The sequence below is a fragment of the Herpailurus yagouaroundi genome, unplaced genomic scaffold (genome assembly GCF_014898765.1).
Source record: "Herpailurus yagouaroundi ecotype Mexico unplaced genomic scaffold, PumYag 210, whole genome shotgun sequence".
Classification (NCBI taxonomy): domain Eukaryota; kingdom Metazoa; phylum Chordata; class Mammalia; order Carnivora; family Felidae; genus Herpailurus; species Herpailurus yagouaroundi.
Window position 1 is genome coordinate 15,227,682 of NW_024412441.1, and position 19,250 is coordinate 15,246,931.

General features: G+C 54.2%; 2 protein-coding genes and 1 long non-coding RNA gene across 13 annotated transcripts in view; 1 reads left to right on the forward strand and 2 right to left on the reverse strand.

Annotated features, from left to right (window-relative positions):
• Nucleotides 1-6,550, reverse strand: part of SIX3 (SIX homeobox 3) — a 101,173-nt gene extending 94,623 nt beyond the window's left edge. For 4 of the 5 annotated variants that reach the window (XM_040453857.1, XM_040453860.1, XM_040453861.1 and 1 more), the window contains exon 1: nt 5,503-5,614. In XM_040453857.1, coding sequence (XP_040309791.1) covers nt 5,503-5,557 — 55 coding nt within the window. In that variant the 5' untranslated portion in view covers nt 5,558-5,614. Of the gene's footprint in view, nt 1-5,502; nt 5,615-6,425 lie in introns of those variants that run through there. The other variant, XM_040453858.1, reaches the window with a different exon arrangement.
• On the forward strand, nt 34-8,721 carry LOC121016345 (putative NAD(+)--arginine ADP-ribosyltransferase Mav). Of its 5 annotated transcripts, XM_040453855.1 has the most exons (6): nt 34-369; nt 588-1,133; nt 4,518-4,559; nt 5,306-5,512; nt 7,279-7,359; nt 8,251-8,721. In XM_040453855.1, exons 1-6 carry the CDS (start codon nt 148-150, stop codon nt 8,275-8,277), a joined length of 1,125 nt encoding a protein of 374 aa, XP_040309789.1. In that variant the 5' UTR covers nt 34-147; the 3' UTR covers nt 8,278-8,721. The 5 variants fall into 5 exon arrangements, 3 of the variants coding, with proteins under 3 accessions (XP_040309789.1, XP_040309790.1, XP_040309788.1); XM_040453856.1 differs by adding an exon at nt 1,729-1,895 and having other exon boundaries at nt 5,306-8,721; XM_040453854.1 differs by having other exon boundaries at nt 7,279-8,721.
• A 2,530-nt stretch (nt 8,722-11,251) lies between these two features.
• Nucleotides 11,252-18,325, reverse strand: LOC121016350 (uncharacterized). 3 transcript variants are annotated; one of them, XR_005784240.1, is made up of 4 exons: nt 17,959-18,325; nt 17,503-17,579; nt 12,003-12,026; nt 11,252-11,845 (listed from the first exon to the last, which is right to left on the reverse strand). It is a non-coding gene; the product is annotated as an uncharacterized LOC121016350 (long non-coding RNA). The 3 variants fall into 3 exon arrangements; XR_005784239.1 differs by lacking the exon at nt 12,003-12,026 and adding an exon at nt 13,279-13,408; XR_005784238.1 differs by lacking the exons at nt 11,252-11,845; nt 12,003-12,026 and adding an exon at nt 12,747-13,408.
• Between the last annotated feature and the right edge of the window lie 925 nt (nt 18,326-19,250).

Genomic DNA, 19,250 nt, shown 5'->3' on the forward strand with positions numbered 1-19,250 from the left:
CGTGACTAGGGCTGTGAGTGTCCCACCCCGAAACCCTGAGCTCGGGCCCTGCTTAGGCCCAGACTCCCGCAGAGCCAGGCCTCCTGGAAAGAGAAGTGCGAGTTGCCGTTCGAGTCTCTCCTTTGGCAGGGAGGGTCTGGACTGGGCATGGGGGACGCTACCCGCTGCTCAGCCCCAGGCAGCTGGGGCTTGCGGGTCCTAAACCCCACGACAGAGACAGAGAAATATTCGCTCAAAGGGAAGACCCGCCAAGTCCCACTTCGGCTGATCTCTCCCTTCCAACTATCTTGCTTCCAACCGCGAGGACTTCTCCGTTCAGCTTCGAAGCTCTGGGCGGTCGTTCACGGCGGGCCCAGAAAGAGCCCTAAGGTTGGGACACAAAAACAGACGCTTCATCTTTTCTTCCCGATCCCTTTCTCTTGTAGGGGAAGGATTATAGGCTGAGGGGTGGGAGGGGGAAGGGGCAGGAGGAGGAAGCGGGGGAGGAAGGAATGAAAAAGGGGAGGGGAGTGGGTATTGTGCCGCGTGTGGGGGGAGAATTCCTACGGGTGGGTTTCCGAATATTGTGTTCAACTTTTTGAAAGCAGCTCGTGACCCCGAAACTGCATCCCCTGGAGCCGAGGACCCAGGCGCCGGGCGGGCGGGTGAACCCAACCAGTCCCCTCCCCGTCCTCACAACCCCCGCCTCCGGGTGGGGGCGACCCGGCCTCTCCCCGTCGCAGCCCGGCCAGCCCTGGAGGGAGGCTGGGCAGGTGCCGCGGGCTCTGCCGAAAAGTGCTGAAATCAAAAACCGTCGCCACTCAAGGAGAATTGAGGCAAACGGGGCCGAGGCTCCGCTCGGCGACACCCCGGCCCCCAGCCTCGGCCCGGGGCGCCTGCAGACGCGCCGCACCTCGCCTGCTGGGGTGGCGACCGCGACTCGGGAGTGCAAAGCCTGGCGGAGGGCGGCTGCGAGGCGCGCAGCTTTGTGCGCCGGGACAGAGCCGGCGCGGCGGGGCCGGCGGCCAGCCCCGGGCTGTCAGACTCCCCGCAGAAGCGAGCTCCGCGCCGCCCAGGGAGCCAGCCTCGCGGCCCCGCTGCCGCCAGCGCCTCTCCCCTCTGGCCCGAAGCACGATGTCCGCCTCCGGGAGCCTGTAAGTTGAGAGTCCAGAGAGCTGGGTGTTGGGGGGAGGCGGGGCGGCGGGTCTTCCGCGCGGGTGACTGGACCGGCTCCCGCTGGAGCTGGGAGGGCAGGCTCCATAGGGTCCGGGTCTAGTAGGTCCCCCTGGCCGTGTGGGGGAGGGGACTGTGGAGCACCCGAGCTTCCCCTCCCAAATTCCCAGGCGCTGGGCGTTGGAGAGGGGGCGTAGGAGCAGAAGGACCTCGGGTTCCGGGGCCCGGGCGGCTTTCACGCCGCTCTGGGGGCCCGAGACATTGAGCAGAGCGAGGGAAGGGAGCTGAGCCTGAGGGACATCTGGAAGGGGTGGCGCGCAGGGGGGCGCCAGCACCCTGGGTCTCTCAGAGCGTGGAGATCCGGATGAATGGGTCAGCCCGCGGGGCCCATACTTCTCCCCTGCCCTCTGGCCGCTCAGACTCCCGGATCTGGGACTTGGAGCCCATACAGGCCGAGGTCACAAAACTGCCACCATCGTCTCTGCTTTAATCTTGGGCCAGGCAACCGGCAGGACTGCGTACAGGTGGTGCGGGGAGAAAGGGCGTTTGAGCTGGAGAGTGTCTTTCTATTACTAGGACCTGCGGGGCATTTATTTACAAAATCAGCCCCGACCCCCGCAGTCTCAACTCCACCGGGAGAGGTGTCTGAGGACTCACTTCGTGTTTGGCATTACCGGGAAAGCCCAGAGGTCTGCAAGCCTCCCGGCTGGAGCAGCTGCACCCATTAGGCCCTGCTCAGCTCTGTAAGGCCGGTTCGTTCCGGGGGGCAACGGCCCTTCCGGCCCCCAGGACATCGGGAGGCGAGGGCCGTTTGGGCCTCCCCGCAAGCTGCAAACTGAGGCGCTAGGCGCTGGCGGCGGAGGAGGGCGCAGGGGAGCGCAGCACGTAGGCGGGGAGGCCGAGAAGCCCTTCAAGGACCCCGATTACTTTCCTTTGAATGAAAAACAACAACAACAACAACAACTGCTCCCTCCCAGCGCCCCCCCCCCCCCCCCCCCCCGCGCCTTAGCCTCCGGGGACCCGCGCTCCGAGCAATTGTCGCTCGGGACAGTAAACACAGCTCAGTTGCCTCAACTTTCTCCGCACATAAAAGTTCCTGGCGTGCGGGGAAATTTGAATATTTGATCAGCCCCTTTGAGTGACCCTCATTAGCTTGGCGCCCTGCTAAGGCTCCGGCATTGCAAGAAAGCTGCTGGGCCCGGCATTTGTATGCCTTGTTAGCGCTGCTTAATGAAGCTGCCCCGACCGCTCAAAGGCGGCCTCCGGGGCCGGCGCTGCGCACCTCTCGGCACCCCACTCTGCCTAATGAGCCCCACCGCCCGCTGAAGGCCTCCTCGCCCCCCACATCCTCAAACAAGAGAAGTTTGGCTCAGTCTTGGGCCACCGCACCTCCCACTGCCAGGCCCAGGAGAGTGGGCCCAAGCTGGGTCCCAGCTGGCTGTAGTGACCCAGCCGGAAGAGGGAGAGAGGTGGGAGACTTTGGGGTTGTGAGTCTTTTGGGCTGGGGAGGAGGGTTGTGGCCCCAGGTTCCAGTCCAGGGAGTGCACTGCCACCCTCTCCCAAGAGACCAATTTCCAACCATTTACCCGGGTTCCTTTAAGATGCACTGGACTAATGTTGGGGTGGCAGAGGGCAGATGTCCAGGGGAGGGTCCGTTTTCCACCCTCCTCCCACACCACGTTCCTTTGGGCTCCACTGCCCGGGAGGCTGCCTATGTCTTTGCAGGGATCTCTTTAGGAGAGCCAGAACGGATGTGCTGGGGAGTGAATTTGAGCAGGGGTGGGCGCGCTCCTCTTCAAACGATCATTGCCCCTCCACCACAGACCCCAAACAATCAAACACAGTCGGCACTGGCAACTACAGCACTACAGCCTACCTTGAACCAGCCCCCCTTCCCCCAGAGAACCATGCCTTCTCTGGTCTCTCTTTACTCATGCTTCCAGTCCTTGGGAAGCCTGAAGAAAGCACTTGAAGCAGGGCCCCCCTGTACAGGACCACCTTGCTGCTAGGGCAAGATGGGACTAAAACAAGCCCGAAGAGGAGGAAGAAAGGGGGTACTTTGGGAGGAAGGGGGACCAAAGCCACCATCTACTTCCCCTTGCCTCAGTGGGGCAAGTGACAAGCCAGCGACTCTAAGGAGGCCCAGGACAAGTTGTGTTTCAGTCCTCTGAAAAGGGAGTAGACTCCCTCTCTGCCCCTTCCCATGCCCTTTTGCCTGGACGGTTGTCACTAAAGGTCCCTTCTTGCGCACCCAGTTCTTGGACTTTGGAGGGCTTGGGGAAGAGGCTTCTCGCAGACGCACGTTCTTGGGACTTCTAGAGGTGCCCCCCACCACATGCCCACAATCCCTCAGATACACAGCAGGCTAACCAGGTTGGTAGCCTCAGGACCCTATCCCAGGGTGGCCACCTCTAGGAATGAGTGGCACCCAGCCAGTCCTCACCCTCTGCCGACAGGCCAGCAAGGCCCTGGGATAGCAGAGCCTCTAAGTCCATCTGCTCTGCTCCTCTTTCTTTCCCCCAGCTCAGCTGGCATGCCCCGCCCCATTTCCCATCCCACGACCCCCTAATTTAAGCCCAAACTGACGATCTTTAGGAATCATCTGTGCACTGGGCAAGATGGTGCCCGGGCCTTGATCCATCCAAAGGGCAAGGGTAGGAGCTGGCAAGCGAGGAATGAACGATGTTGGAGAGAAAGGGGACCTAAAGCGGGGTAAAGCCTAAGGCCAGGCCCACCAACTGCTCAGGGGAGGAGGTGAAGGGAGGGGGCTAAGAGTCCGCAGGCTTCGGTCGGGGCAGCAGGGACCTAAGGCGTCGGCGTGGGGGGCTAGATCCAGAGGAGAGGGGCGGGGAGGCGGGGGTCGGGGGAGCGCGCAGGACGGAGGGGGGGGGGTGCGGCTCTTTAAGAGCCACACCACTGGCAGGAGAAGCGCTCGGCCCGGTGCTGGTAGTGCATTGACCCCGAAGGGGATTTAGCGGGAAGGGAGCGGCCAGGCTCCGGTGGCTTTGTCCGGGGGCGACCAGAGAGGCCGAGGCACAAGAATAAGGAGCGACCGCGTCATGAAAGGCCGCGCCGAGGCGGCGGCGCTGCTGCTCTTGACTTCTGAGCAGGGCTTAGAAAGCTTGTCCTGGCTTAAGCCGAACTGCGAGCGCTGGGCCCTGAGCGCCGAGTCCGCGGGCTCCGAGACCCCCGGCCTCGGAGCCATGGGATGAACGGAACTGGGGTGGCAAGGGTGCTTTTGGCTCTGCAGCTCCCTGACCCTAGCGCAGAGCTGCTAGCCTGACTGGCCCCTCCAGGGCAAGGCCAGAGAAAGAATTTTCTTTTTCCAACTTCGGCTTTTGGTTTTGTGTGTCCACTTGGAGCAGCTCCGGAACTGGCCGACCCCAAATGGATTCCCAACAGGTGGCTGGGTAAGTCCATTTAAAAATTCTGGTCATACTATCAGCTCCTCCACGGCCTCCTTCCTTTTTCCCTCCCAGGTCCCCCCCACCCCACCCCCCGGGCCTCTCCGAAATCCCCGTGCTCCTTTCCGGGGTGAAGGCAGGGAGGATGGTGGTAGTGGCGATGCGAGGCACCCTCTCCCTGGGGGTCCTCGGTCCCCCGGTTCCAGCTCAGGATTGTTGGCTGGAGGGCCCCGCGAGGCTCCACCCAGTACCCCCGGGTCCCAATCACTCTTAGCTCCGTTGTGGGCCCTGATACCCCAAGGTGTGTGTGTGTGTGTGGCAGGGGGTGGGAGAGGTCGAGTATGGGAGGACACGCCGCAGCATTTCGCCAGCGGAGACGACAGGAAGGGGGCGGGGGACCCCGTGGCCCGGCGGCCTTTGTGTGTGGGGTTAAGGCAGAAACCCAACTACACACCCTCTTTTCTTCGAGACCCGGGATCCGGCCCGGGGGAGCCCGCGCCGGCTGTACAATAGCCCGCAGAAGGGGTTCTTGGCAGCCGGGGGTGGGGATAGGGTGGGGGAGGTGGAGGGGGCGAGCGGAGGGAGGAGGGGGAAGCTGAGAAAGGCAAAGGCAAGAAATCCCCGGCGTCCGAGTGAAAAGTCGGAAAATGTCCTCGGAGCGCGCGGGAAACAGAGGCGCGCGCGCGCGCTCGCGGGCTCACATCCTCTCTGTCACCCACTCTTACACACGCATTCACACCCACTCCACACAGGTAACCCACGCACGCGGACCTTGCAAGTGCTGGGTCGCGAGCCTCCGCGCCCAAGCCGAGCCGCGAGCAGAGCCACCCTCCTACTTCCCCAGCTCCCCGGCTGTCAAGAGCCCTGCTGCCTGGCCACCGGTGCCCGGAGAAGGACGGGGGGAGCTGGGAGAGCCCCCAGGGCTGGGGCTCTGGGAGGATCTTACCTGCGGAAAGGTAAGGGAAGCCGGGAGCAGGAAGCAGCGGCGGATAAATATTCATTAGGAAGTGTAAGTGTCTCCTTTTAAACCGCGCGGCGCGCGCTCTCGCTCCTCTCTCTCTTTCCCTCCCTCCCTCTGTCCTCTTCTGAGGCTCTCTCCCCCTCTCACTCAGCCTCCCCCCCCCTTTCCTGCGAAATGCCGAGTGGATCCCCGTCTAGCTAACCTGTTGGGAAGCCTGAGCCCTGGGCAGCGCCTCCACAGCTGTTTGCCTTCGCTCTTGGGGAGCGCGTTCCCCATCCACCCTCCCTTCTCTCGCCCAGCCCCTCACCCCTCCTAAATTACTACATCATTAGCTTTATTTTCCGGCGTGGAGGGGGGGGGGTTGGTAACGGCACAGCCCGATGCACCTCCTCAAAGCAGGGCGAAAAGCCGGCGCTGAGTCTGCCCCACAGCCACATCCCCACCCCACATCCCCACCCAGTCATCTTTCCTCCCCCCCCCCCCTCCTGCCATCTCCACCTCCATCCTGAATCAGCCTAACTCCCCATCCCTCCTTCCCTTGCCGCCAACAATCCGATCCCCGGCTGGGTCAGCAATGAGATGCCAGGTCTGCAGGTTCAACGCGCGCCTTGATTGGAACTTCACCCTGCATTGGGTGCGGGGTTAGCTCTCTGAGTCCCCCTTTCCCACGTAGGTTTTGTAGCTTCACCCTGGGCACCTGGGCATCTTAGGTCTTATGATCAAAACACGGGGCGCACTCTCAGGCCCTCGCCTCGCCAGGCCTCAGGGTCCCCGGGCCACAGCCTTATGGCCGGACTTGGAAGGCTGCGTGGAAGGCGGGGGAGAGGTGGCCTCACTTTATGCGATTGCGCAGTAGAGACAGACCTACCGACTGACTGACTGACAATGGCCTTTTACAACAAACTGACCTGAAGTTAGACGCAAGTCCGCATCTTTCTCCCTCACGCTCATGAGAAAACACATCCACAGGAATCCAGGACCGCACAAGTCCCCGCAGGATCCCTCTGAGCATCGCTTGCAGCAGCAGGCGAGCAAGCACTCACACACCCCATCCCCACCCCCGCACTTCCCAGGCCAACCCTCCAGCGGCCCCGGAGACTAGAAGGCGGGCGGGCTGGCAAAGCGGCTCCCAGCAGAGGTATGCAACGCAGGACTGCTACCGGACGACCTTGGCCACCTTTCTCCCCACTCCAGCCCCCTAGACCCACTCCAAGGGCTTTAAGAGACGGCGTGGTCCCAGGTGCTTGGGGGTGGCTGGACCCCGAGCTCCCGCTGCCTGCTGAGCTCAGAGCTCCGAGGTGGGGGCGGGAGGAGGGGCCGAGGGGGCGGGCCCAGACAAGTTCCCAGTTACAAATACCGCTGCTCTCACGAGGCCTAGGAGGAGAGCTTCGCCCCCAAAGACTCGTAACGCTGGCCGAGAGGCACCGTCACGTCCACTCTTGGGTCCTGCACCTTCCCCAGTATCCTGGGGCTCTTTCGGCCATTTGGTGGCCCGGGGATGGAGTGGGGTCTCGAGCCTCTAGGAGACCTAGAGAACCCGCTTTCACCCCCCCCCCCCCCCCCCACCATTTGACCCTGCCAAAATCCACCAAGACCAGTCCCAGCGGCTGTTTCGACCCTTCCAGAAGGGAGTGGGAGGCAGGATCCTTGGAGGGTCTGCCTCTTCTTGGAAAGTTGAGAAGTTGGGCACATGAAGATGTAAGAGAGGCCTAGAGGGTCCCGGGGCTAGGAAACCCTACTAACCTCTCATTCCACCCTAAGGCCCAAGTTTGCACTTGCACACCTTCCTCCCCAAGCAGACCCAGCAGGTCGCACGTCAGGCTTGAGCAGAGTCACCTGACAGTAAGTACATGGAACGTACGTGCAATTGTAACCGAGTACACGCGGTGGAATTAGAGGAACACTAAAAACAGAATTTGAGGAAAAAAAAAGAAACGTCCACAGACATTTCCAGTGCGTGGTCCGGTTGTCCAGATGCAGACAAAAGCCACAATGCCCGCGTGGAGTGACCCCGGCCACAGCGGGAGAATGGACCGAGTGAGGATGCAGGCTGTGAAGCCAAGGGCTTCCTGCTAGAGGGACGTTGGTTCCCGAGGGAAAAAACTTTGTTGACCCGACTGCGCGAAAGGTTTCAGGTCAAGTCCAGGAGACTACCTACAAAGAGCACCTCCTCCACCCCAAAGCTGGCCCTTTCCCCTTGCTCTGGGTCAGAGACACCCAGAAGAGGGCAATCCAGGAAAGATCCGTCTGGATCAGCATCATTTATTTGTTGTTATATTATTGGTTTGGGAGATTGCATTCTGAAGGAGGATGAGGTGAAGAGCAGAGGCGCACTTCAATGCCAGGAGATTCCTAATACCTAATGGGAACTTTGGGCTCTAATCAGGTTGGAGAATCCGGAGGGTCCCTTCCACTCCTCTTATGCTAAATTTAGTCTTTAAAAAAGAACATTAGCTCATCTCCACGTCTTCCTGCCTTTTCCCTTCCATCCCAGTCCCCTTTGTGTAAAATAAGTCTGCAAAAGAGCACTCCAAAGAAAATTGAATTATTTGGTTTATTAGACTACGTGTCTTTGTGAGATATTGAGAAGTTCTCCCTCACCTACTCCCCTGTCCCAGGAGAAAGTCCTCGTCCAGGCCATTGGGGGTGGGGGATTGAAGAGGAGGGATTGATTCCCAGAGTAGCTTTCCTGGAAAGGCCCAAGCAAGTGCACAGCCTAGTTTTTGGTTTCCGCTCTGTTTGCCTGCCCCATCCTGGTGAACCTTCCAGACAGTAGCCATCGTGGTTTCCCTGCAGAAGAGGCAGGCACACTGGATGCAATGATGCCCTCCCCTCCCCAACTGTCTCTCTGAAAGTAGAGGGTAAGTTTGGGAAGATTCTTCCAGACAAAACAAGAGAAAAAAAAAAAAAAAAAAGAGGACGCTCTGGGCCAGCAAGTCGGATGACCACCCTCCAAGGGGGCAGAGGAAGGTCCGTCTCCTGAAGAAGAGATGAACCATCTGGAAAACACTGCAGGAGGACACTTTTAAACAAATGTGGTTACCCTAGAAATGGAGGGGGGCTGGGAGTATGAGTAGGGAAGGATTTCTTCCCTTTGGGGGACAAACACTGTGTCCTTTCAATTTTTCCCAAAGATACATTTAATTCCTGGAAATTGTAGTGTTTGTTCTTGTAGATGTTCTAAACAATAAAGAGTGAAAATCATTTCAGACTCAATCTTCCTTGGAAGGGCATTTTCTTCCAAGACCTTTTTCTTTCTCCAGGTTTGTTCTTCCTTATTCCCTAATAAGAGTCCACCTGCTGATATGCTTCAGGAAGAGACTATGACAGAGAGCGCAATGAGTAAGGAGACCATCACTCCCAAGCCGGGAGTCACTGCCATTCCCCACAGCTGAGACTCGGGACACAAAGAAGCAAACTCCTTTACCTTGAGGGCATTTCTCCCCTTTGAGTAGTCTATTCAGAGCCTTTCCAATAATACATAACCACCAGCATTTTAGAGTTAAAGATGTTTGTTACTACTTACCAATTAATTCTACAAGATTCTTCAAACTCTGCTTGTATGATTTAGAAAACCGCACGTAGGTAGCTAAAGTCGTTGTAACATTCATCACTCAAGCAGAAAAGCAGTTCAGTCTCTCATAGCCCTAAGTGCCCCATGCACGGTCGCTGGAGAGAATTTATTTTTCTCTGTGTTTCCTAAAAGCCCTTATCACCTCTGCCGGAGCCACAGGACTCAGGGCAAAACCGGAGAGGTTTGCGACCTCTTGAGTGGAGCGCACTGTGTTGTTAGGGTTTTTTTGTTGTAAGGAATTCTTAGTGATAGTGTGAGGCTCTCTCCGTGTCTCTCTCTCTCTCTCTCTCTCTCTCTCTCTCTCTCTCTCTCTCCCCCTTCTCTCTCCCCCCTCCCCAGATGAGTCCGCCCGGCTGCCCGCCTCTTCCTCCGAAGAATGCTTCTTCCTAGGTAGACGCTATCCATTTCCGCTGCCCGGGGCAAAGGGCTGAACGTTGTCCGGTCCTAAGCTGGGGAGGGAAAGGAAGGGCGGTGTGTGCGGGTTGGGGAGGGGACAACCATCACCTTCGACAATAAAATAAAATAACCAGATACCCCATTTAATCCCTTCCATTAACAGTGTCAGTGCGCTAGAGGGGCCGTCTCACCTCCAAAGGTGTCTTCACCCCCGGAGGGCCCAGGCTTCCCGTCGCGGCCCAACACTGGGCCCGCGCGCCCAAGAGGAGGTGCTCCGACGGCAAAAATCCCATACATTTTTAACTACAGTGATTACTAAATTAATAGCAGGCACTAAGACAGATGTCAAAACGTCTTGAAAATGTTTATCTGTGAATAATTGAGAAGGTGGTGGGACGCATTATCTGATTGTGTAATGAAATATGTATGAGGAACAGCTGTTTGCGACAGTCCCCTCCCGCCGCCTCCTCAGCCGGGGGCCCTTCCCCTGGAAGCAGGAGCCTCGGCGAATTTGGTGGCCCACTTGGGAGCCCTCTCAGCCCCTCCGGGGTTGCTGGCAGAGCTGTGGCTTTAGCGGCTCCAGAGTCACCCTGTTTCCTTGCGGAGGACCTCCGCATGGGCCACCCCTCCAGCCTCGCTCTTTTGGCTTTGGTGGCGGGATGAGGCTTAGCCGCCGGCCGAGCCACCTTTCAAGCCCTCGGGCGGGCCGCGGGCTCGGCAGGCGAGACCCAAGGAGAGCCCGGGCTCGGGCGGCGGAGGCCCGGAGGCCGGGGGCCTGGCGTGCGGCGGCGGAGCGGCAAGGCCTGCTCGGAGGCTAGGGCCCGGGGCTTGGCGGCTCAGCGGGGCGGGCCCGGGGTCACCGCGGGGTGACGGGGCTCCCGTGAGGGCTTTGTTCGGCGCTCTTGCCACACTGCGCACTTCCTTCCAGCCCCCAGCCGGTCGCCCCCCAGCCTCCGCGCCCGCCCTGTTTGTTTTTCCAGCCCCGCGCCCTCGGCCGGGACGTGCAAACAGCCCTCGGGGCTGCGTCAGCCGCCCGAGGCCGTGGCCCAAAGCAGGCCCGAGCCCTGCTGGGGCCCTCGCGCCGAGCTCTGCCCCCCCCGCCCCCCCCCCCCACCCCCAGGAAGCAGAGCGAAGGGCGAAGGAGCTCGGGGGCATTTCTGGAGCTCCAGGGCAGGGGTCGGCCGGGCCGGGGACGTGGACTAGTGGGGCGCACGGCCTCGGCGGGCGGCCCAGGCCCAAGTCCTGGGCTCCGAAGCGGCCGGCGGGTCCTGGCCCCCAGCCCCACAGGAGAGCGGCGGCTGTGTGGGGTCTGGACGAGCACGCAGGAAGGGGCCCCAACAGGCCTGGACCTTGAATGAAGGGTCAGCCACACCGATAAACCCGCTGACCCCCGCGTGGGCGTGCTGTCCCCGTCGCTGCACTCTGGCCGCTTCGCACGGCGGTGGAACCTGGTCCCGGGCGCGGCGCTGCCCGCGGCCCCTGGCCCGGCCGTAGGCCTCCCCGCGCCTCCGCGGCCTCCCGGCCCCTAGCCTCCCCGAGCCCGGGGGCCCCGTCCCTAGTTCCTGGCGCCCAGGAAGCGTCGCCCCGAAGCCTCCGGCCGCGCTGGCCCTTCCGGCACTGCCGCCTCCGACCGCTCTGGGGCCGGGAGAGGACGAGCGGGCTCCAGCTCGGCGAGCCTCCGCGCGCGGACACAGAGCGTCTACGCGGTTTCCCCCGCCGGCTGGTCGAGATGCGCTCGGGCGTTCTTTCTCGAGCGTCCCCCCTTTTACCTAATCCCTTATGCTTTTATTCTAATCCTGCACATTACAGTTAATCTGTAATGATACCGCTTCGGAGGAACCTGTTGCATACGAGGCACGGTAATTTGTAACCTTGGAAACAGTTTTAAATAAAGATTATAACAGTGATGTCAACTGTGTTTATTCTCCGCGCGGGAGGTGGGTTGGGGGCCCGGCAGCCCCTCGGCGGAGAGGACGGAGTTTCGGAGAGAAAGAAGGGAGCGAGGTGCGTGGGGGCAGAGCGGAGCGGGCAGGGGGCCGGGAGGCGCAGAAGCAGCCAGCGCCCGCTCCAGCCCCGCTCCGGGCCCGCTCGGGTCCCGCGCCTGGGGTCTTCTGAGTTTTTCCTTTTTGGAAATCGTGTGGTCTTAAGCCGGGAGGCTTGGAGATACAGCAAGGGTTTGCAAAATTGAGGAAAACTTGATGAACTTGAGCCACTGTGTGTCGCGAATTGGCGTGCGGCCGGGCCCTGCGCCCCTGGGAGGCCGAAGCCGCCGAGGGTGGAGAAAGGCTTGCAGGACCCTTCCGCTGCAGGAAGGCAGAGCCGCTTCTGTGCCGATCACTGCGCCCTGAGCTCCCTCCTCTGTTAAATACACCCGCGGCAGCAGCAGCAACAACCAAAAATTGTTCGCATACCGAAAGCAAAATTAAACATAATTGCTTTTATTTATCTATTGCTTTTATATCGTTAAAATATTTTTAGTCACTTTGTACAAAATAGCATCTGCTCTGATTATTACCTGCCATATCTGTTGATCTGCTCCCTGTGTGTTCAGCACAGCAACATTAACAATTAAGAAAAAAGCACATCTTATATATTGTATCTGTCAAGATATGTTACAATTTCCATTAACAAAAAACCATTATTCTTGTTGAAGAAGCTATGAAGCATATCTTTCATGAGAACTTTATTAGTAATCATAGTTGTCAAAAAGAATTAGATATGCATAGATTGTAGATGCAAAGGAAATATTAGATGCACAGAATAAAATATACAGTGGGATTGAGGCACAACTATTTTTCTTCTTAAAATAAATTTTTACCGAGGTGAAAAAAAAAAAAACCAAGCTATTAAGCTTACTTAAAAGATGGCTTTGTTGGTTTAATTATACTGTAGTTATTTTATAAATATGTTTCAAAGGAAGCTTGCCATATTGCATGTCAATGAGGACTGTAAAGAAAAGCTCACAAAAGCTAATGCATACCAAATACCAAATTTTAGTCATTAGCATTCCTATTTATTACAAACTAAAGGAACCTATTAACAGACAAGAATTTCTATTTAGCTAGCATTACAATGTTTAGCCATTAAAATAAAAAGGGCAAAGTATATACGTATTTTTTTCCCTTGGAACTATACGTTCTTTTTGCCTAGAACCTCGTGGAGAGATTGGGAGATGTTTCTGATTGGGGACACATGATTCTACAGTGGGAATAGGCCAGAGGGCCCAGAACCTTAATTTGTGTCAGGAGCATATGCAAATTATTAATTGTTTTTCCTCTAGGGGAGGGAGTGGATAGCAATTGTTTGGATATTAAAATTTCTTTAAATGCTCCCTAGACGGGCTACATCCCCCAATGCGGATTCCCCTGGAAGGAAATCCCACCACGACAATGAATACAAGCGTCTTAATTCTAAAAATACGCGCACATAGATCTGTGTCATTTCAAAGACCTTTTCCTTTGAGCAAAAGCGGCAATTCTGCTCTCACACCAGACGTAAATGAATATACAAATATATTTTTCCGAATGCCGATTTGAGAGGGAAAGAAACTTTTTAACCATTCTTACATTTAGAAACTTTAAAGATCTTTTTCTTCTTAAAATCGAGGCAGAATTTTTTTTTTTCCCTAACTGGGTAGGGAAACAAGTAAGTATTACAGGCACTGAAATGAAACATTTGGCATGGTAAGAAAGGTTATTTCGAAGTATGCTAGGTGAGTTTTTTTTTTTTTTAAGTGCTCAACACGGAAAGAAATAACAGTTACACGAGATTGTTAAACTCTGTGCACTTACCAAGCGACTGGATGCCCAGCTTTTTATGGCCTGACTTTCTGCTCGGATGTGATGCGTTCTGCCCGCTTTGGGGGGACTTTTTGCATTAAAAAGGTAGAAAAATTTTAAGAAAGTTGCTTCCCTGAAAGGCCTACATGAAAACAACAGGTGTTGGAAGGAAGGAAGGAAGGAAGGAAGGGCATTTTTTTTTTAATTTTTTTTTCATCGTTTTTTATTTATTTTTGGGACAGAGAGAGACAGAGCATGAACAGGGGAGGGGCAGAGAGAGAGAGGGAGACACAGAATCGGAAACAGGCTCCAGGCTCTGAGCCATCAGCCCAGAGCCCGACGCGGGGCTCGAACTCACGGAGCGCGAGATCGTGACCTGGCTGAAGTCGGACGCTTAACCGACTGCGCCACCCAGGCGCCCCAGGAAGGGCATTTTTGAATTCTTGATTTAAAAAAGAAAATCTCTTCATCAAAGTTATTAACATTCACAAACCCCACTCAAAATCTTAGTTTTCAACAGTAAACTTCGCCGCATTGTGTTGAGGGAAGTGGTGGGTATTCTCTCCCCTGTGAGTACTTGAGCACAGATAAAGGAAGGAGAGCGTAAGTTCCTAGACTGCAAACTTTTCCTTCTGGGAAGTAACGAAAGCCAGCGTACTAAGAAGCTTGGGTGCCCCACTGCTGGCAGTTCTAGAAAAGAAAATGTGAACCCTCCCCATTTCTTTCCCATTATGCCAGGATAAGGAGTCAACCCCCAAGTTCCTGAAGTCTATTTGATACAGAGGTGGGGAAAACTGCTATAAATACCCAAGTGTATCAAAAAGGGTGACACCTGCCAGCAAAGACCAGATTTATACAATTATTTAGATAATCCATCTTCTTCTACTGACCGCAAATTAACCAGTCTGATTTTGCCTCCACTGCTGAGAGGGCGCATATTATCTAGACAGGACACACTCTTACCCTCATCTGCATATTTCCCCCTCACTGAATGCTGAATACTACCAATAGCCAAGGAGGAGAAGGCTGTTTCTCATATATTTAAACCAAGATGGCTTAAGTCTCAAGTGGGTGAAAGATAACCCACTTTCAGTTGCTTTATTTATTTTTTTAAATGTGTATTTATTTTTGAGAGAGAGAGACAGAGTGTGAGCGGGGGAGGAGCAGAGAGGGAGACACAGAATCCAAAGCAGGCTCCAGGCTCTGAGCTGTTGGCACAGAGACCGACCTGGAGCTCGAACCCACGAACTGTGAGATCATGACCTGAGCCGAAGTAGGATACTTAACTGACTGAGCCACCCAAGCGCCCCTGCTTTCAGTTGCTTTAAATCCCATTTCCAAGAGCATATTAGGGAAGACCATCTCAGAGATAAGTAAGACTGAGGCCCTTTTCTCAGGGGGCTGATACTTGTTGGGGGAGAAGAACATACACAGGACACAGGTCAATAGCACAGAACAATGCTGTTCTGTGGATGCCCTGGCTGGGAACACATAGGAGAGAAGCGTGGGAGAAATCTCAGAAGGCTTCCTGGAAGAGGTGGGGTTTGAGCTGAGGCTTGAAAGTTGAGTTATGATTCGAGATGGTGAGGAGAATGACATACAAGCAAAACTGGTATCCAGTTAAGATATAGTGACAAGTCTGACACAGCACAGGCATTTAAAAGTGCTTACTTAAATGCAATGAATGAATAGAATTATTTAGAAGTCTGATAATAAATTCCTCTAAACATTTCTTTTTAGGCTGGCCTGTCTGCTCTGTTAACCTGAACCTCTCTTTATTTCTTTCCTCCATTGATGTTGTACCTTTTCCTCAATTAGGCTGAGGGAGCAAAGTCTGAAATTTTGATGATGTCAAGGGCTGACAAAGTGATGCTTGTTGATAGGAGGGGGTGAGGGTTCGTACTCAGGGGATACTTCTCTAAGGGCCAAGTGTTCCCTCTAGTCCTATTCACATTCTTGCAAGAATGAGGGGATTACTGAAATTCTAAGAGGTTTCCTATTTTTAACAAATCTTTCTCTTATGGTACCAATTTAATGTTTTGTTCAAAACATCCTGGAATGCAGAGTGGTGAAAGGGGGCTTGTTAGGTTTTTATATACAGAGCAGAGAAGAGTCCACTGAAAATGGCCCGTGGATTAGAAACAAGGAAAGCTGGTGGTGCTGATAATTAGTGGGGGGTTAAAGTGGCTCACCCAACCCAGCTTCACTTTTTCTCATTTGAGAGACGGAGACAATTTCAGCCACCCTTGTCTATGTGACAAGACTTTTGGCCTTGTTCTTTAAAGGCACAACAAGAAGGTGGGTTTTCACAGCTCTGGCCTCTAGCAATGGCAGGATTTGGGTGATATTAATCGAGTATGAACGGTTTTGTTTTGTTTTGTTTTGTTTTGTTTTGTTTTGTTTTGTTTTGTTTTCTCTCCTGGAAGCAGATGCTGATTAGTTTGAACGTTAAGGTATAAATTTTGGTTTTTTAAATTACTTTTTAAAATATGTTTAAAAAATTTTTTTAAATTTATTTAGGGGGAGAGAGAGCACAAGCAGGGGAAGGGCACAGAGAGAGGGAGAGAGAGAATCCCAAACAGGCTCTGCACTGTCAACGCAGAGCCCAGCGTGGAGCTGGAACCCACGAACCGCAAGATCCTGACCCAACCTGAAATCAAGAGTCAGTCGCTTAACCGACAGAGCCATCCGGGTGCCCTAAGATACAAGTTGTCATGTATGACAACAACTGGAAAATAAATCTTGGCGAGATGGGAAATCTACATGCATATTGTCTTTTCTACAGAATGCGTTTTAAAAAAAATTTTTTTTTAACATTTATTTATTTTTTTTGAGACAGCATGAACGGGGGAGGGGCAGAGAGAGAGGGAGACACAGAATCGGAAGCAGGCTCCAGGCTCTGAGCCATCAGCCCAGAGCCTGACGCGGGGCTCGAACTCACGGACCGCGAGATCGTGACCTGGCTGAAGTCGGACGCTCAACCGACTGAACCACCCAGGCGCCCCTCTACAGAATGCGTTCTTATGCTTCATTAGGTCTTTGGGCCTGGACATGTGCTTCACATTAGGGCACAGCACTGACTGGTTCTTCAGAAAGTAGCTTCGCTGAGCACAGCAGTGTGGGGCTCTACTACAGATCTCGCCTCGAGCAAGACACCTTCCATCTCCATTCTCCTCCCCTTTGCCCTCACCTCCACTTCTGCTCCAGAAATCTGGCTTTCTTCTGGTGCCTCTTTTCTTTTACTTTTTACTTTTTTCTTTTTTCTTTTTCTAAGCAAGCCACTGTTTCTTCTTAAACTAAGCATGGAAGCCAACGGGTTGAGGGCAATTCCGTTTCTACAGTAAACAGATGACTTCTGCGATCCCAAGACCTAAGTAAAGGCCCTTCCCCCGGAAGCACTTAATTCAAAAGGAGGAAACACTAAGGATTATGGAGCATTCTGCAATGAGTGTGGCTGAAGAGGGGTCTACCTTCCACCCCACATCCATGTGCTGTCTCTCCAAAGTCGTCCGAGGGAAGCTTGCTTTCCCAAGAGCCCCTTTTTGTCCCGGGTGTAGAATGTATTCAGCCGCACCATACACAAGCTGAACATACGGCAGAATGGTGTGAAGCCAAGAAGTACATCCATTGGCACATCGAAGGGCAGAAGCTGGGATGCACGTTCAATAAAGGGCTCCCCGGTGCGACTGGGTGGCTCAGTCAGTTAGGCACCCGACTCTTGGTTTCGGCTCAGGCCACGATCGCGCAGTTTCCTGAGTTCGAGCCCCACGTCAGGCTCCATGCTGGCAGCACGGAAGCTTCCTTAGGATTCTCTCTCTCCCTCTCTCTCCCTGCTGCCCCACCTCCCACTCGCTCTATCTCTCTCTCCAAATAAATAAACTTTAAAACATTCTAATACGGGGCTTCTAAAACATTCTAATACCGCAGGATCTCTCTAGTGAAAGCTGAACTGACCTCAATCTGTGTGGGCAATGCGCTTGTGCGTGTGCGTGTGTGTGTGTGTATTTACAAGGCTGGACAAATTCCAGCTCCTCGGTAAGACTCTTGGTATAAAGGAGGAAAAAAGTATTGGATGACCTTGTGTGTCTGTGTTAAGGAGGAGGAGCCCCCGGAGATTAAAAACTGAACAGGGGCTGGAATTTTGTTTTAATTAGTCTCACGTTTCCCTGGAGGGCTTTTCGGAGAATATGATCTCTTCTCCCATTTGCCTCTCTGCAGTAAAGTATGGAGACTCACCAAGCCCAGGAGGAAGAGGGGACCATCTCCACCCCAGCCGAATTCCGAAGAAAACTTGGCCTTGGCTTTCAGAAATCCTAAATCACATGTAGGCAAAGTATCAGACCCCATTACCAAGAATAAAACAGAAGCTGGCTCCATTACTCCCCATTTTCAGACTGACCAGAGGACGCACCGAAAAGCCTTTTCTTGAGGGAGAGATGGAAAATCTGGTTCAAGGGTAGTACATTGGGTCTCCTCTTGATGGGGCGTGTGAGGGCTGCACCCTCGAGTCCTGATACCCAGATCAGATCTTCAACGACTCCCAGCTCACGCGCAAGGGAGAGTAGATCGGAAGCAGGGGAGGGGTCCGCAGAGTCAGCGAGAGCAGCAAGAGGAGGGGACAGGAAAAACCGAGCCGACCCAGCAGGTCTAGGAGACAGCAAGTCTGGCTGCACACAAAAGGAAGGCACCCACCTGGGACAGAAGGGGTTATTAGGTCCTTCCCTGAGCCACGGTGCTGATGTCCTCACAAGGTCTCCAACCCTCAGTAGCAATCTATAGCGTGCGTCAGTATGGGTGCGAAAGCTTCTTCTATCAAGTTTAACAACTTTCTGGTGTAACTTCTGAGAGGGCTGATTGCTTATTCATGCGGAAGCAAGACGCCCAGTTCATTTTGCCTGTTTTTGCTACTCTTTGTTGGGTTTGGGAGGCTGTTATGGTAGCTGCAAATGGCTTCTCAAGTGACATTTGCTGACATTCAGTGAAGTACATTTATCAGTATTCGCCAGCTCACCTCTACACATGCAATCCATTTTGTTTTGTTCTTCATAGCAACCTCCTTTCCGACGCCCGTGCCCTGAAAATGATAAATGGCAAGGTGGCATATTTCTCAAGCTGCACTCAAATGTCACTGTGAAAAATCTTTAATGGACTAAGTGTAGCTCTTCACGTTACAACTTGTCAGGTACTGAGAAATTCTAGAGTTTCTCCTTAATCCACAAGTCTTTGGAACCACACATCTGCAAGCAGAGACTAATTATAAGCTGTACCAGTCAGACCTGGGCAAGCAGAAACCGAGGAGAAAACATCTGATATCAGCTAATTCTTTTTTATTCTTACTCTTGTTCCATTTTCGCTACTTCCTTTCCTACTCAAAGAATATGCCAGGTATGAGCAATTTGTTACTCTAAGTGGGGGATGGTCTCCCCCCTCAGCCCCTCCCCCCACCCCAAGCAGGCCTGTAATCCAGTTATACAATCAGCTTTCTCCATAATAGCTTTTTCTCTTCTCCTCCAAGACTCAACATCTCTAGGACTTCTCCCCTCTCCCCTGCCAACCTCGCCCCTCAAATATACTCCACCTGATTTTGAATCGTAAATCCTGGCTCCTAAATGTTGGCTGTGATGGGGCGGTTCAGAGGCGTCTGAGACATCTGGCTGGAAGGGTCCTCTCTCCTGCCTCCTTAGCCATCCCTTTTCAGCGTATTTGGTCATCCTTCAGGTCTCCACTACCACCATGCCGCTTTCGCAGGGAGCAGCCCACAGACACCCACTCATCCCTGAATATGGCTCAGTCGCTCAGGTGCTACCTTTTCCTAGTCCCTGGAGTGTGTTCCAAGGAGGAATCAGCCCTTGCCCACTGTCGTCAGGGGAGAATTTGGTTTGCGCGTGTTTGGGATGTGTTCCAATGAGGGCATCATCGTCAATTCACACTGATTTTACAATCAGTGTTTGAAGGTCAAAGGAATTGAGAAAGGGGTAACTGAA